At 41.7% G+C, this 16,430-nt stretch overlaps 1 protein-coding gene across 2 annotated transcripts in view; it reads left to right on the top strand.

Moving 5' to 3' along the window:
* The first annotated feature begins 358 nt into the window (after positions 1-358).
* The window catches only part of BBOX1 (gamma-butyrobetaine hydroxylase 1), a 116,091-nt gene continuing 100,019 nt past the window's right edge, over positions 359-16,430 (top strand). The window contains exons 1-2 of one of the 2 annotated variants that reach the window (XM_040410171.1): positions 359-562; positions 4,898-5,325. In XM_040410171.1, the coding sequence (XP_040266105.1) occupies positions 4,942-5,325 (384 nt within the window). In that variant the 5' untranslated portion in view covers positions 359-562; positions 4,898-4,941. Of the gene's footprint in view, positions 563-855; positions 934-4,897; positions 5,326-16,430 lie in introns of those variants that run through there. The other variant, XM_040410172.1, reaches the window with a different exon arrangement.

Raw genomic sequence — 16,430 nt, 5'->3', positions numbered from 1 at the left:
GCTAGACGAAAAGTTTCCAGAGCATCTCCTACCAATGGTCCATGAAAATCACAGACCAAACACAAATTGCCTGTTGTATCCGTGGTTTTCATGGATCCATAGACTATAAAGTACATGAGAGGTTCATAAACACAGACAAAATAGGGTATGCTTCCATGGTGTCACGACAATCACACGGTCAGTATTTTTTTATTTATTTGCTACGATTAAAATGTTTTGCATTTTCCTTTAAGTTTTTGCTTTCATTCCTAGAAACTCAGTGCTGACAATGGCATGTAGACGTTTCACAACACCCTTCCTCCTCCTCTAGTAGAGTACTGTGGAACGGAGAGATAAGGATTTGCACTGTGCACAGGCTGTAGGTGTCACATTTCCAGAAGCTCAAGGCTGGATCTGTGCTCCTGGGATCCAGAAAAATAATCTGCCAGCAAGAAAAAGCATGACAAGAAGGGAGAGAAGGAGACAACAGAAGGCAATGCTGGGGGCCAAGCTTGTGTGCAGTTCATAGACCAGACTCTGTAATGCTGATATAAACCCGAACAGAACTATTGTAGATCAGAAGGTACCGTGCTCCTATTATGTTTCCAGCTCTCGGCTCTTACAATACACTGTGCAGGATATACAAATGCTGTTGTAGTAGTTGGGGGAGGGGAACTCCTGTCAACAGAGAAAGACTGTGTAATACAAGAAAAGGGGATTCTACAACCAGGTCGGCAAAACAGCGAGACTGAGTTCACATTTACATAAGCAACAGATGTGCAAGAAAGTGTAAGGCTAGGTTCACGTCATATTTTTTTAACAACCGATAAAAATATATATTTTTTAAAATGTTTTTTATACTTCTTGCTTTTTCAAATCTGCGTTGTAAGCTCCGTTTGGGGCTTGGATCAGAGATTCTCCTGAAAAGAGTGCACAAAAAAGTTCTGCATGCAGGTTTTTTTTTTGCCATAAAACCACCCAATCGTAAACTGAATTTTTGTCGTTGGGGAATGTTCGGCTCCGTATGTATCGGAGTATCGGGTTCCGCTATTTTCTAGCAGAGCAGGACTGAAGCTGTGAACGCTGATCTGAACGTGGCCTTAGTTTGAAAATGGTGGAACAGGTGCAGTAAGGATTAGGTGGAATGTCACAGCAGTTAAAATCCACAGAATGTCCTGAATAGAATCAAACTCCATGAATTGGAATTCAGGTCAAATTAAATTCACCACAAAGCCAAATTTCCTCGAGCTCCGTGGTAGCGAATTGATTTTCCCTGAATGGCGGTAAAAAATTTTAAAAAATCATACTTACCTCTTCTGTTTGGGTGCGAAGATCTGGTTGCCACCATCTTGATTGAAGGTCGCGCACAAAATCTTGTGCACAGTGACGTATGACATCACCACGCCGGCTCTTTGCGATCAAATGGATGAGGTAAGTATGATTTTATTAATTTTTTTCTAAATTTTACACTGTAATTAGGGATGAGCAAATTGACTTCAGATGAAACATCCAAAGTCAATTCGCATAAAACGTTGTTCCAATAGTGTACGGAGCAGGAGCTCCGTACAGTATTAGAATGTATTGGCTCCGATGACCCGAAGTTATTGCTTCGCGAATTCTCGCGAGACTTCGGGTAATAACTTCATAAATTAATTTGTACTGTAAAAAAACATTTCCCGAACTCGGGTTCGGTTCATCTCTAGTCCTGAGCGCTGGGGAAATTGCTGCAGGTTTCACTTCTTGCATTGATAATGCATGAAAAGAAACTACATGTAAAGCTGTAAAGAGTTTTCATGTAAAGATTTTTTTTTCAGTTTTATATGCAGAAAAAAACTACCCTAAAATGGAGTGCATAGAGGAACAGAATGAAAGGTTGAAAAATTCTAGCTTTGGATTGTGCTCCAAAAATCAGTAACAAATTACAGTAGACTGGTTTTAAGGGGATGTCCAGGATTTTAGAAATCACAACCTATCCTATTACTATTTGATCAGAGGGGTTCTGACACCACCGCCAATCAGCAGTTCTGCTGTAGCTACAGCGCTGAAAGTTGACACAGGAACAGCTTCGTCCACTGTGTAGTGGAGTCAGTGTCAGACTGTGGTTTCTTGTGCCCAGCCAAGGTAATAGCTATTTGGCCCAACTACTACATCATCAATAAAGTCTAATAGATTTTGAATCAAAGAAATAGACCCTAGTGGCAAGTGATTGGCTCCAAGGGAAGCCAAATCGTTTTTTTTTCTTCAAGACCTTTGGGGCTCACTATGGTATCAGAGCCTGAGCCTACTGGAGAATTCTCTGGTATTTTGGTTGGCCGGACGGTACCTGAGGACAGGAAGCTAGTTACTGCAGTGCCGCTGTCATTCACTTCAGTGGGAGCAACACTACAGTAAGCAGCTTTGTCCACGGCTGTGTATTTCCTGCCCTGACTTTTGGCACCAAAACCACTGTAGAACAGATGATCAGTTGGGGTGTGGGGTGTTGTACGTCCATTAATTAGATTGTGATGGCCTATCCTGAGGACAGTTCCTCATTTGTGAAATCCTGGACAACCCCTTTAAGGATCAGAAGGATGAGATTTATACAGAAATATAACATAACATACGACACAGCACAGCTTGGCTACATCTCCATGGCACAACCTTCTCCTCCATATTATGAAACCGTAAGCCATATGGTATCTCTGTATAGCACTGTAATTCATTGCATTGCTTCTAAGGGATTAAAGCCTCATTCACACGTTAGTGTTTTGGTCAGTGATTTCCATCAGTGATTGTGAGCCAAAACCAGGAGTGGAGCCTCCACAGACATAAGGTATAGGAAAGATCTGCACCTGTTCGGTCTTTAGAGCTACAAATGGGTTTGGCTCACAATCACTGATGGAAATCACTGACCGAACACTGGCGTGTGAATGAGGCATTAGTCAGGGTGTTGGCTCTCCTTAAAGAGACCAACTGTGTATGGAGACTTTTTAGCAGTGCTTCATGTTATAGAGACTTTTTGTCAATGCTCCATGGGAAAAAATATGCAAAAAAGTATCTCCCAGGGAAAGAGAACCATCTCATTAACACCAATTTCTGGAAGTGGCTCCCTGCCATGAGTCAAAGTCCAACTTTTTAACAAGCCAAATATGCATCCATAGACAGCTGTTTCTGGGTGCTTGATCATCACTCATCAGTACAGAATAGGATTCTGGCTTGCTGAGTGTGATGTTTTCAATACAGCAAAAACGTATGTCCCAGGGAAAGAGAACCATCTTGCTAGCCCCACCTTCTGGAAGTGGCTCCCTATCAGTCAAACTCCAGGTTTTTAACAAGCCTTGGGACATGACAAGGAATAATAGCCAAGTCAAATCTCCATCTATAGACAGCTGTTCTGTGGTGCTTGCTCTTCATCAATTTTCCCTTGTCAAGCCTCACGGCTTGTTAAAAAGTTGGACTTTGACTCATAGGGAGCCACTTTCAGAAGTTGAGGCTAGCAAGATGGTTCTCTTTCCCTGGAAGATAATGTTTTGCATACTTCTAAGGAATTAATAGTATGAATGAGCATTCCAGTTATGATTTTTTGCAGAATCAGACATTAAAAAATTCCTTATGGCTCCATATGAAAATTTAAACATATAGAGGCATAGTATGACACTTTCTAGACTGTTACGGGTCCCATATTTGATCTCAGTAATTACTGACATTTCCAGATTGCAGATCAGCAGTTGAGAACCATTTCACGTTTATTCATCAATCTATAGAAAAGTTGAGTAACTTTGAAAATGCACTGAATACCAGCCTACACATGTCATACACAAAGAATGTCTGGGCTGATGTAGCTTACTAAATAGGGTGAGTGGGACACATGGGTACTCTTCTTCTTGGTCATATTTTCTTTTGGTGTGAATGGCTAGATTAGGAAATAATTGTGTTAAAGCCATATTGTTTCTTCTTCCTGCTCACTTTCTTGAAAAAAAAACTGTAATGGTTTGCTTGGTTGTATAAAGATTGAAGGAGTATTCCAGCTTTTAGATATTATCTAGTTTCTAGATTGGTGATCAGCATCAGATCAGTGGAGTCCAACACCCCCAACAATCAGCTGTTTTTGTGCCAAAACTGCACCAATCTGATATTGATGGTCTTTCCGAAGTGTAGGTCATCAATATTCAAAAGCTGGAATGGCCCTTTATACAGTATTTCAAGAATATACCATCTCCTTCAAGACATCATGAAGGTCACCTACAATAACAAGGATTCCTTAGGTGAAACCTAGGTTAACAGCTGCTATCCATGTGAAGTTGGTTTAAAGAAGTAGCTTGCATGTGTTGGTCTGATAGGAGAGAATTTCTAGATGACTTGATCGTGTTTCTTGTATCAAGTCATATCAATCTCTTCAATAGCAAGACATGTCTGGTGAACAAAACTGAAGAACCTTCCATGCTATATGAATACAAAAAGATATAGTAGACCAATATATGAGTAAATTCAATATCTAAGAACTTTTAAGAATGGGTTAGCTAAATTGCATGACCAAATCCACACCAAGTATTTGGGTATTGTAATGGTATTTGTAACCTCTAAGGGTAGGTTCACACAGAGTTTTTTGGCAGATATTTTGAGGCAGATTTTCCGGCAGATTTTTCAGCCAAAAGTGCATTTGAAAGAAATTGGAAATATAAAGAAAGGACTTATACTTCTCCTTCCTGCCGGATCCACTTCTGGCTTTGCCTGAAAAACATGCAAGAAAATCTGCCTCAAAGCCTCCTCCAAAAAACCCATGTGTGACCTACCCTTAATCTACAATATTCTTTGGGCCACAATATACTGTCACATTCAATCATCAGGTAGTCGATAATCAAAACAGGCACTATTGTAGATATATGTTCCAGTCTCTTCTGTTTCCTTGAAGTAATTGAAATATTTCTTTCCTTTCCAGACATCTTACAGTGGAATTTTAAGAATTGTGAAGGCTGATACACAATGTGGTCTACTGTAGCTAAATATTTATTACGGAGCAAACTCCACTTCTCTGTAGCACACACAACACTAAAAGTCCAAAGGAACAAATGTTCTCCTTGTAGTTCTCTTCTGTATGTCTCTCGCTGGCAGCATAGTGCTCCTGTATATGAACAGGCTTGTCTCTCTGAGACCATGATTCGGAACGTGGAGACTTTGGATGCTCAGCGCTTTGTCTGTGTGCACTGGGAAGATGGAGGACAAAGTCACTACCCATATGTGTGGCTGAGAGATAACTGCCAGTGCCCCGAATGCTTCCTTCTCTCTGCAAAGGCAAGAAGACTCCCGATTGAGAATTTGGATGTGAACACCGGTCTAAGAACAGTCAATCTGACTGACACAAATAAGGTACCTTTTATGTTTTCATGAGGTTCTATTGATAGCATTTAGCCCCATCAACCTAGCAATACAAAATAATACATCTTGTTCTGATCTAGGATTCTCTGCTTTTTAGAACCTGGTAAATCTGCCCAATTTAAGTTACCTAGAAATGTCATGTTTTGCAGCACTAGAAAATGGTCGCAGTATTATGAGTACTTCCATGATGCATAGTTATAAACTGATTCCCGATGGCTTCGCTGTAGCCCATCTACAAACTTTAATGTAGAGTGTTTATAACATGTTAAAGGGGTTTTCAGGAGTAAAATATTGATGGTCTGTCCTCAGGATAGGTCATCAATATCAAATGAGTGTGGGCCTTCCGGCAACTCTACTGATTAGCTGTTTCAAAAGGCCATGGAGGTACGTTAAGTGCTGTGTGCTCCTAGGCCAGTGACGTCATGTTCATTGGTCACATGGCCTATGTACACCTCAAGTGAATGGGCCTGGGTTTCAAAACCAAGCACAACCACTATAATATGTATGGTACTGTGCCTGTTATGCAGTGAAAAGGCCATGTGCTGTATGACTCACCTGGGGGTATTTGCAACGTTTGATTTTTTTATGTAACGTTTGTCATGTTATTTAATGTTTGTACTCTACACCAACAGGTGAGGTATGGTCGCCATTGGTTGGCATCAGAAATAAGGCTAACCATCCCATTCCTCCCTTCTTGGTAGGAGTGGGCTGGTTCTATTTACTACCAGGGGAGGGGTGTCTTACAGTAGCTAGGACAGTAAGGAAGTAAGTCCTATTGTTCTGCAAGGGCCTGAGGGACTAGAGAATCAACTTATCTGTGAGATCAGTACTCCAGAGAGACTTCAAAGATAAAACTACAAATATTAAACAGCATTAAAGTCAGCAGAGTAACCAGCAACCACAGGTATACAGTCCCTGCTGCAGGTGAGGGACTACGGCTCAGACAGCCATCACCTACATCACATCTAGGCCATGCTAACTCATATAGGGCTGTAGTGGACACCTACATCCAAAATTGCCAGCTTTCAGCTGTTAGCCAGACATTCAGGAGAGAGACATCAGTAAGACAGCATAGCAAAGGTACCATTATCAGCTACATTGCCAGCTACCATAATGCATCATCTGGGAAGAGAAGTTGCACTGTATACAACTACTGCTTGATGTACTACAATTCCTATTTTGCACTAAGTAAAGAGAGAATTGTATTCCTTTATGTCTGGCCTGATTCTTTAACCCACCATTGCACTGCACCAATCCCCAGAGAGCAATGGCCTGATGGAGTACACTGTTACACATGATCTCATCAGGCAACTATCACTCCCATCTTCTGCACTAGCTTCTCAGGGGCTTGTTGCACATAGACCTCATCTGGGAGTTAGACCCCCACCAATATGATATTGATGACCTATTCTGAGGATAACTCATCAATATAAATCTCCTGGAAAATCCCTTTAAAGTCTTTAATATTCGAATGACATAAAGCTGGCTTAAAATCATAGCACTGTCACTTTAAAGAATTAATAAAACATCAAAAACCAGATTGTGGGATGCTCTCTCCGTATTTATTTAGAAATAGCAAATAATTAAAAATAATTAAAATAATGTAAGGTGTTTTTGAGGTGTACCACCTCCTTCATAAATATGAAAATTGTATTTCTCAAATATGAGGGTGATAGAGAGATTCAATTGTTGGATAAAGAATTATTTACAGGCAATGCTCCACTGGAAAAAAAAATATTGCAGCCAAACAGTGTAGGGTACTGGTTGGCTGGTTGAGATACCTAAAGGTGTCTATACACCCCCAAATCCCTCATTCATATACATGCTCATCTTTGCTGACAGTGTATGTCTCTTCAATGGGGAACAAAGTGAAAGCTAGTGCCAGACACCTTATCTTGCAGGAAAACAAAAGGATTGGATCCTTCTCTTCCATCACCTAATAAGGAGTTTCTCATACACATTAGACTGTTGGCTGGTCCAGTCAAAGACATTGCCTTCAGTCGACAATAGTCTAAGGTGTCTGGAGGCCTTTAACATTTCAAGAGAGTACTGGTTCTGGTCAAATAAGAGAAGGAAAAGCAAAACCAAACAATACAACGGGAGTCTGAAAACATAAATAAAGTAAATACTATTGTTCCATACTCACTATAGAGAATATACTAATGTTAATGCTACATTATAAATGTGAGACTCTTGGTAAATACATTTTGTACAAAATTATTTGTGCCTGTCCGCCAACAGCAAAGCGATCTCTTTAGGACAGGAACCTACACTAAATACTACCTCAGTTGATGCCATATTGGCCTCCCATTAAATTCAGGGAATGCTGGTTACACATGCATGCTGAGCCCATACTATATTATACCTCTTTTGGTGCCACAATGGCCTCCATTACATTTATGGGATGCAGGTTTAACATACATGCTGAGCCCATCCTAACTAACATGTCTGTCTCATAGGCTGGTTTTAATTAGTGCAAGTATGAGGCTATAGCCTGCTCTCCCTGCATTTATTGGAGTCCATTTGGCACCAGGGGAGGTATAATACAGAGTGGGCTTAGCATGCATGTGGAACCTGCATTCCCTGAATTTAATGGAGGCCATTGTGTCACCAAAAGAGGTAAAAAATAGTGTGGGCTCAGCATTCATGTTAAACCTGCATTCCCTGAATTTATTGGAGGCCAGCACAGCACCAGTGAAGGTAGTATTTAGTGTAGGTTCCTGTCCTAAATAGATCATCTTGCCAGTGGCGGACAGGCACAAATCATTTTGTACAAAATATATTTGCTAAGAATTTTGCATTAGTACATTTTCTATAGTGAGTATGGCACTATTGCATTTACTTGTTTATTTGTGTTTGCAGAGTGCTTTTTCTATTGTGTTTTGTTTTTGCTTTTGTGCTTTCAGCCATGGCGACGTGCGCTTGCACATTGGGATGTGCTGACTGACCCCCATTTATTTCTTTGCAAATAAGAGGAGGCAAGATGTTCTAGCTCAGGTAGAAGAACCATCTAGGGTAGAGTTTTTTTTTTTTTTTAAGACTTTTCTCAGCTATATCATGGTCCCAAAGAAGAACCCATAAAAAAGATATACTTTTTTTTTTTTTTTGCAAATTCTACATATGACAAGGAAGTGTCTGTGTAGAGATAAGTGGAGTGGGAATTTGCCTGCCAGCTGTATGGTGGTATCTGACTATTGGCTCACTAGACTTAATTATTTCATGTTCATGGGAAAATAGATTTCCCAAGTATATATATATATATACAATGAAGACATTCACACCCACACAAAAAGATTATGACAAACTCCAGACATTATTAATGTATGACATAAATGAGATCAGAAAACATTTTATACAAAAAGTGATTGTCCCTACGTTGGGAGTACACTATAAACCTGTTCTTTTCTATATACACTCACCTAAAGAATTATTAGGAACACCTGTTCTATTTCTCATTAATGCAATTATCTAGTCAACCAATCACATGGCAGTTGCTTCAATGCATTTAGGGGTGTGGTCCTGGTCAAGACAATCTCCTGAACTCCAAACTGAATGTCAGAATGGGAAAGAAAGGTGATTTAAGCAATTTTGAGCGTGGCATGGTTGTTGGTGCCAGACGGGCCGGTCTGAGTATTTCACAATCTGCTCAGTTACTGGAATTTTCACGCACAACCATTTCTAGGGTTTACAAAGAATGGTGTGAAAAGGGAAAAACATCCAGTATGCGGCAGTCCTGTGGGCAAAAATGCCTTGTGGATGCTAGAGGTCAGAGGAGAATGGGCCGTCTGATTCAAGCTGATAGAAGAGCAATGTTGACTGAAATAACCACTTGTTACAACCGAGGTATGCAGCAAAGCATTTGTGAAGCCACAACACGCACAACCTTGAGGCGGATGGGCTACAACAGCAGAAGACCCCACCGGGTACCACTCATCTCCACTACAAATAGGAAAAAGAGGCTACAATTTGCACGAGCTCACCAAAATTGGACTGTTGAAGACTGGAAAAATGTTGCCTGGTCTGATGAGTCTCGATTTCTGTTGAGACATTCAAATGGTAGAGTCCGAATTTGGCGTAAACAGAATGAGAACATGTACCCATCCTCTGATGGCTACTTCCAGCAGGATAATGCACCATGTCACAAAGTTCGAATCATTTCAAATTGGTTTCTTGAACATGACAATGGGTTCACTGTACTAAAATGGCCTCCACAGTCACCAGATCTCAACCCAATAGAGCATCTTTGGGATGTGGTGGAACGGGAGCTTCGTGCCCTGGATGTGCATCCCTCAAATCTCCATCAACTGCAAGATGCTATCCTATCAATATGGGCCAACATTTCTAAAGAATGCTATCAGCACCTTGTTGAATCAATGCCACGTAGAATTAAGGCAGTTCTGAAGGCAAAAGGGGGTCCAACACCGTATTAGTATGGTGTTCCTAATAATTCTTTAGGTGAGTGTATTTCAGAGTTGCATGCTTAAAAAATTTAAAAAAATATTGTCGTTGGTGCACCCCGCTGTGGTCATTTGTCAGGCCCAGGACTGTATTGTGTTCCCTTGTTCCCATTGTTTGATTAACTTTTCCTCCAAACACCAGCTAACCTTTCTAAGTCTCATCTCCATACTGGGCATCAGCCACTTACATAGGGGGCTGCATGCTAGTAGCTGAATCTACTCTGTATTAAAAGAGAGTCTGCTCGGGGTAGGTCCACATCCAACTAGTGGGTTAAAAAACAGGTTTTTTTTAGGCAGAACTGATGTCAGAGCTGTGCTCTCTCATAGCGGGGAATATAAATATTTCATCAATTGTTCTCTATCCTGCTCGGACGATGCTCAGAGCTAGAACTGTTGGCACCAGATACTAAACTGACCCTATAGGAAACATCGTAATTTTTGTACTGTGCCTGAAAAAGTAAGTGAATCCTATAGAATTACCTGGATGTCTGCATTGATCACTAACAAAATGTGGTCTGATTTGTCATCTAAGTCACATTTGTAGACAAACGCCATCTAACGGTATTAACACACAGTCAAACCACGTATCAGTCACGTATGTTACTGAGCACATTATTATTATTATTATTATTATTATTATTATTATTATTAAAGCGCAATTAATTATATGAAAAGAAGTACACATACTTGATTTAAGGCAAAAACATTTACAGTAAGCATGGGCCAACAGTGACAGACTGGTACAGAGGGGGAGAGTAACCTGCCTGGGTGGGCTTGCAATCTACAAAGGAATATACAGTAGATCTGTTTTGGTAGAAGGCTTCTGTAGGGTTTTAGTTTGCTTTTGAAGGTTTGTATGGAGGGTAGTTCCAAAGTATGGGGGATACACAGAGGAAATCCTGTAGACAGTTGTGTGAGTAGAGGAGGTCCTCTTGTGAGGATCGAAGATTAGGTCAGAGATGTAAGAAGTGGACAGATTGTGGACAATCTTGTATGTTATTGTTAATATTTTTAACTGAATCTGCTGGGAAATGGGGAGCCAGTGAAGGGAAGAGGTGAAGGACAAATAAAGCGAGAGGTGGATTAACCAGGCAGCAGAACTATGTAAAGAGCCACAATAAGAAAAAGTAAGTGAACCTCTGTTTTATTGACTTGTCTAAGAGTTAATAAAAAAAATTAAGGAAATGAGATTGGAAATATGTGTTTCACAGGTGCTTTGCTCATTAAGTAAAGGCACACAAAGCCTAGTTACTGACAAAAAGATCATCAACTTTACAAATAAATGGAAATCAGAAGTAGTAGTGAAACGACCATCCTGCTTCCCTCTGTCTAATAATGTGCCATACTCAAAGTCTGTCGGTTGGGCAAAATGTCTTGAGTGCATGTCAACGATCTCTCACTAAGATGTAAACCACTCAAAAGTAGCCTCTGAGAGTGTTTTTACAGGGCAGCAAAATGGGAAGCACTTTTATGTCCTCCTGTGGCACAACCCAATATCTAGTCAGACCACACCAGTAATCATCTGCGCATCTGCTTGAGACATAACTGCATGTAGAGTTTTGAAGCAATCTGACACTGGGTGCGCTATTTTTTTTGCCCATGAGGGAACAAACATTTTTATTAATATGTGAGAAACATTAAAGGTTAACATTGATGCATCTACAGCATCATCTGTTCAGATGTCTGCAAAAACTAAATCTATACCATATAGTGAAGCAACAAAATAAGAGGCTCAGAGCAGTTTTCTGGTTGTAAATGTCCTGCGGGGCTCATCTCCATCACATAAACATTTATTTTACAAGGGAGATGGACACACAAAAGGAAATATGGAAACAGTGTAGCTCTTTAAACATGATCAGAAAGAAAGCATTCACCGGCTTTGATGCCATAATAGCTGATGTTTTTTCTTTCTCTAATGGTCTATGCGGGTATTTATGTAATTAACCCAAACTGCTTTCATGTAGACCTTATATGATTGCAAGTAAAGGAAATGAGCAATTGACTTAAATACACTTTGGAAACCACACGCTACCATGATATCAACTCTTTGTACTTCACAATAAGAGAACAGATCCATTTGGAATAAAAATGGCAAATTAATTTCTTTAAAGGATTAAGTAAATTGGATGTTGCTTTAGGCTGTCTCTAGAAAACTAAAAGAACTGGAGAAAATGCATCAAAACTGGTGCAAAGGAAACATTTATCATTTGGCGAAAATCCACTTTACTTACTTTACCACTAGGCTGTGGAAACCTTTGGAGAATTTTTCAAGTGGCTTTTATAAAAAAAAAATTGAATAGTTTGTCTTTAGCCTTCGGTTTCAGTGCATCTGCAGACTTTTGCTTCTCCTTCTCAATGAATCTGTCAGGAAGCTGCTATGATGGCTCGATCTGTGGCCCTTATTTTGACTTTCCTAACAACCCACACTTATTTAAAAGGGTTGTCCGGGTTGAGAGCTGAACCCGGTCATATCCCCCTTTTCAACCAGGCTGCCCCTATGATATGAGCATCGGCGCATTTCATGCGCCAATGCTCTCCCTTGCCCTACGCTAATTTCACGCAGGGCAAGGAACTTTTCCTAAGATTTGGTGACTTACCGGGCTTTCCATGGGTAAGCTAAGCGGAGGCTTCTGCCTAGCAATGAGCCCGGTGACGTCACCAGCACTAATGGACGGGTTTTAGCGCTGCCCTAGCCTGTAAAACAGGGCAGCGCTAAAACAGGCCCATTAATGCCGGTGACAGGGAACAGTGCTAGGTGGAAGCCTCCTCCTAGCAGTGTAAAAAATATAAACAAACAGCCCTTTCCCTCACGATACAGCGCAGGGCAAGGGAGAGCATCGCAGAATGAAATGCTCCAATGCAAACAGCGGTAAGCCAACAACGGCAGTTGTATTTTAATGTTGACTTAAAGGGGTTATGTCACTTCAGTAAATGGCATTTACCATGTAGAGAAAGTTAATACAAGGCACTTACTAATGTATTGTGATTGTCATTATTGCCTCCTTTGCTGGCTGGATTAATTTTTACATCACATTATACACTGCTCGTTTCCATAGTTATGACCACCCTGTAATCCATCAGTGGTGGTCGAGCTTGCACACTATATAAAAACCAGCACCAACCTATGTGTGCTCCCATGGTCCTGGCCACCAGAGAGGCTGGCGCTTTTTCCTGTAGTGTGCAAGCACAGCCACTGTTGCTGGATTACAGGGTAGTCGTAACCATGGAAACGAACAGTGTATAATGCGATTGTCCATATTGCCTCCTTTGCTGGCTGGATGAATTTTTCCATCACATTATACACTGTTCGTTTCCATGGTTACGACCACTCAGTAATCCAGCAACAGTGGCTGTGCTTGCACACTACAGGAAAAAGCGCCAGCCTCTCTGGTGGCCAGGACCATGGGAGCACACATAGGTTGGTGCTGGTTTTTCTATAGTGTGCAAGCTCGACCACCACTGATGGATTGCAGGGTGGTCATAACTATGGAAACGAGCAGTGTATAATGTGATGTAAAAATTAATCCAGCCAGCAAAGGAGGCAAAATGGACAATCACAATACATTAGTAAGTGCCTTGTATTCACTTTCTCTACATGATAAATACTATTTGCCGAAGTGACACAAACCCTTTAGGAGCCCTTCTATGGAAGAGACTGTAACCGATATGTTTAGTTGCCTCTGTGTAGTGAAACTTGCTTACGTTTACATCTTCATGCCTGCCACCTGTTACTCTTAAGAGACAAACCTGACAACTAAAAGGGTGGCTCTGCCTTCACCTGAGACTGTGTGGCCCTTACACCCTTGTGGAAACCATTTTCAGCATCTCCTGTAATGTGAATACATTTAATTCTTCCATTATCCTTGATGAACCACCAGGGAAATAATGGGGCAGGTTCAGTCATCTTACTACTCTGTCTCAAAAATGTCAAATGGTAGGATGTAGGTCTTCAAGAAATAAAGGCACTGGGGAGCCTCATTTAGCATCTTAGGTAACAGTTAAAGGGTAGGTTTACCTTAAAAGATGAAGATAACTTAAAAGATCTTCTGACCTCTAACTGAGGTCAATGGTAAGGGTCTGTGCTCTATGACCTCCACCAACTGCTAGCATGAATGGGACGCCACCCTTTAGTCCATCAGTCCTCCAAGTCTGTAGTCAGAAATATTTCATTCTGTACATGTTGCAGCCCACTGCAGTGAATGAGAAATTTCCGATTAGAGACTTGGAGATATAGAAAATTCTGAGTCAGAAAACAAAGAAGCACCGGACAAAACGCTACTGATGACATATCCAGACAAGTTAGAAGGCGCTTACTTTGATCTTTCCCTTTAAGTTGATTTGTCTTGCTGGGAGGTAAATTAGTAAAGCAGATACCTTCCCCAGCTGCAAGTATATTAGGCTCCACCACTTTAACACAAAAAACATCACTAACAGTTGCGACGTGGAGGCCCGCAAGGGAGGCATGGTTGCAGAGAATGGGGTGGTAGAGGTGGCAATGAGGGTGATCATAGTACTCACAATGGCTGAAGCACTCTCCAAGGCCAGGCATACAGTGCTTGGAAGGGCACAACAATTCCTCTCCTCAGAGCACACTCTGGACTTTGGGGTGTCTTGTCTGGTAGTGGCTAGGGTGTCCTTGATGTCAGGTGAATGGGTAGCAGAGTGAAAGGCAGGAGAGCAGGAGGTGGTCAGATCGAGTATGGAGACCAATGACCAGGTCAGTTTGGTTACAGTAACAACACAGTTTGTCTTTTACCAAATAAATTATGGGTGTCACGGTGCAAATACAAGCAGTAGGTAGAGTTCTTAAGTATGTCACAGAGCAGACTGCTGTGTATAGCTGTGTATAGGGGATGGTTATGATGGTGGTCCTCCTTGAGTCTCTTTCCAAAGATACATGCAATCTTCCCAAATGCCCACAGATGTGAAATTTCTATTAATGTCTCTCTGCAATGCCCAGTTGTGGGGTGCAGTCCTAGTTCAGATAACAAGCCCATCTCAATAGTGTGGGGAACACCAGAAGCAATTAGCCCTAATGTAGTGTCCCACTACGTAATGGTGGGCACTACTCAAGGGTCAATTGGGTCATGTTGTTCTCCACCTCCTGTGGAACATGGTTATGGTATTTTATATTGCATTGTAATGTATAATTTCATATTATCTCCTGTGTACCAGGCCTGTTAGGGGTGTAGTTCCTCCTCCTAAGCTGTAGAGGGAGCTAGGGAACCCCCTAGTATATATAGTCAGGTCCAGTTCAGGAGAAGAGGAGAGTGTGGTCAGAAGCCAGTATTGACTTTAGCCAGGTGTTAGCTGAAGTGCAGCTTCTAACATGCAGCTAGATAGCCCAGGCTCCTAGCTTGCCCCCAGGAGAAGAAGTTCCCTCCTGAAGTTATCCTGCAGCTTACAAAGTACAGAGCAGTGCTAATTTTAACCAGAAAAGTAGAAAGCTGAAAGGCAGAAGGTTATTTGCAGCAAGTGGATTCAATACAGAGGAAGGTTCCCCTCCCAAGGATAAAGCCAGCTATTAGGCATCCGGGCCTTGGAGAAAGTCAGACAGGATTCTGCAGAAAGTACAGCCTGATCTGTGAGTTTATTCCCTCTGAGTTATCTTGCTAGGATTTTACCTGCCATTTATGTGAAGCCTGCCTGATACCATTATCCTGCATATGGAACTTTATCTGAAGCCTGTAAATAGTTCAACTGTTCAGTAAAAAGGAGTTCTGGTTCACTACAACTGTGTGTACCTCAATTATTCCTACAACAAATCGGTGTGCCACCGTTACCGGCACTGGCGTCACGAACTATAAGGGATCTTGCCACCGGCACACTAAACTTCCAACACCCAGGGCACCTCACCTACCACCCGGCTTGGTCCCTATATACAGAGTGCCCCAGAGGATCCATGTGCCAGCCTCTCCATCACTGCTGTACGCCTGCCCAGGGTCTTCTACAAATTGTGAGTACCAAGAGTAACCCTCGGTCGGTTAACTACCCCCGTGACCTCACATTCGCTCCCCCCGAAGGACTGGCGTACTGCACTAACAACATACATTAAAGTCTACAGTCGTATGCGTGCGTTACCTTTACTATCTCTGTGCAAGCACTGTCCCTTTTAAAATGGTCCTCAAAAATTCTATACTTTGCTTCTCTGGCAGCTTTTTACTCACATGGATGGTGTCTTCCTGGAGATCAACTATTTTCTCCTATCTCAGCTTGCCTAGATTACACAAGCAGCAGCACCATAAATATGCTCATCCTCTAGGTTGACTTGCCTGTAACTCTTTTTAGCCAAGGAGGAAGTGGGACAAGCCCACTACCCGGCAACTATCACTAAGGACTGCCAGTTAACTATTTACTACTCATATACAGCCTTTCGGAATACATAGTGCATAGCAAAGTCACACTAGCCATTTGTATGAAAGTGTATAGTTAGATTTATAACATTAAAGGGGTATTCTCATCTTCCCTTTTCATACTTACCTTCCTTGAGCGCGACGTTCACTTCCTGGATTCTTCTCCCGGCCGGGCCGCGCTTGAGCAGGAGACTGAAGATTTTCTCCCGGCCGGGCCACGCAATGTCCTGAATGCGCACGCCGCCGCGCATGCGCCATGGTGACTTATTCCTGGCCTGTATAATAC

The sequence above is a fragment of the Bufo bufo genome, chromosome 10 (assembly GCF_905171765.1).
Source record: "Bufo bufo chromosome 10, aBufBuf1.1, whole genome shotgun sequence".
Taxonomy (NCBI): Eukaryota; Metazoa; Chordata; class Amphibia; order Anura; family Bufonidae; genus Bufo; species Bufo bufo.
This window is presented reverse-complemented; position numbering and strand designations above follow the sequence as displayed.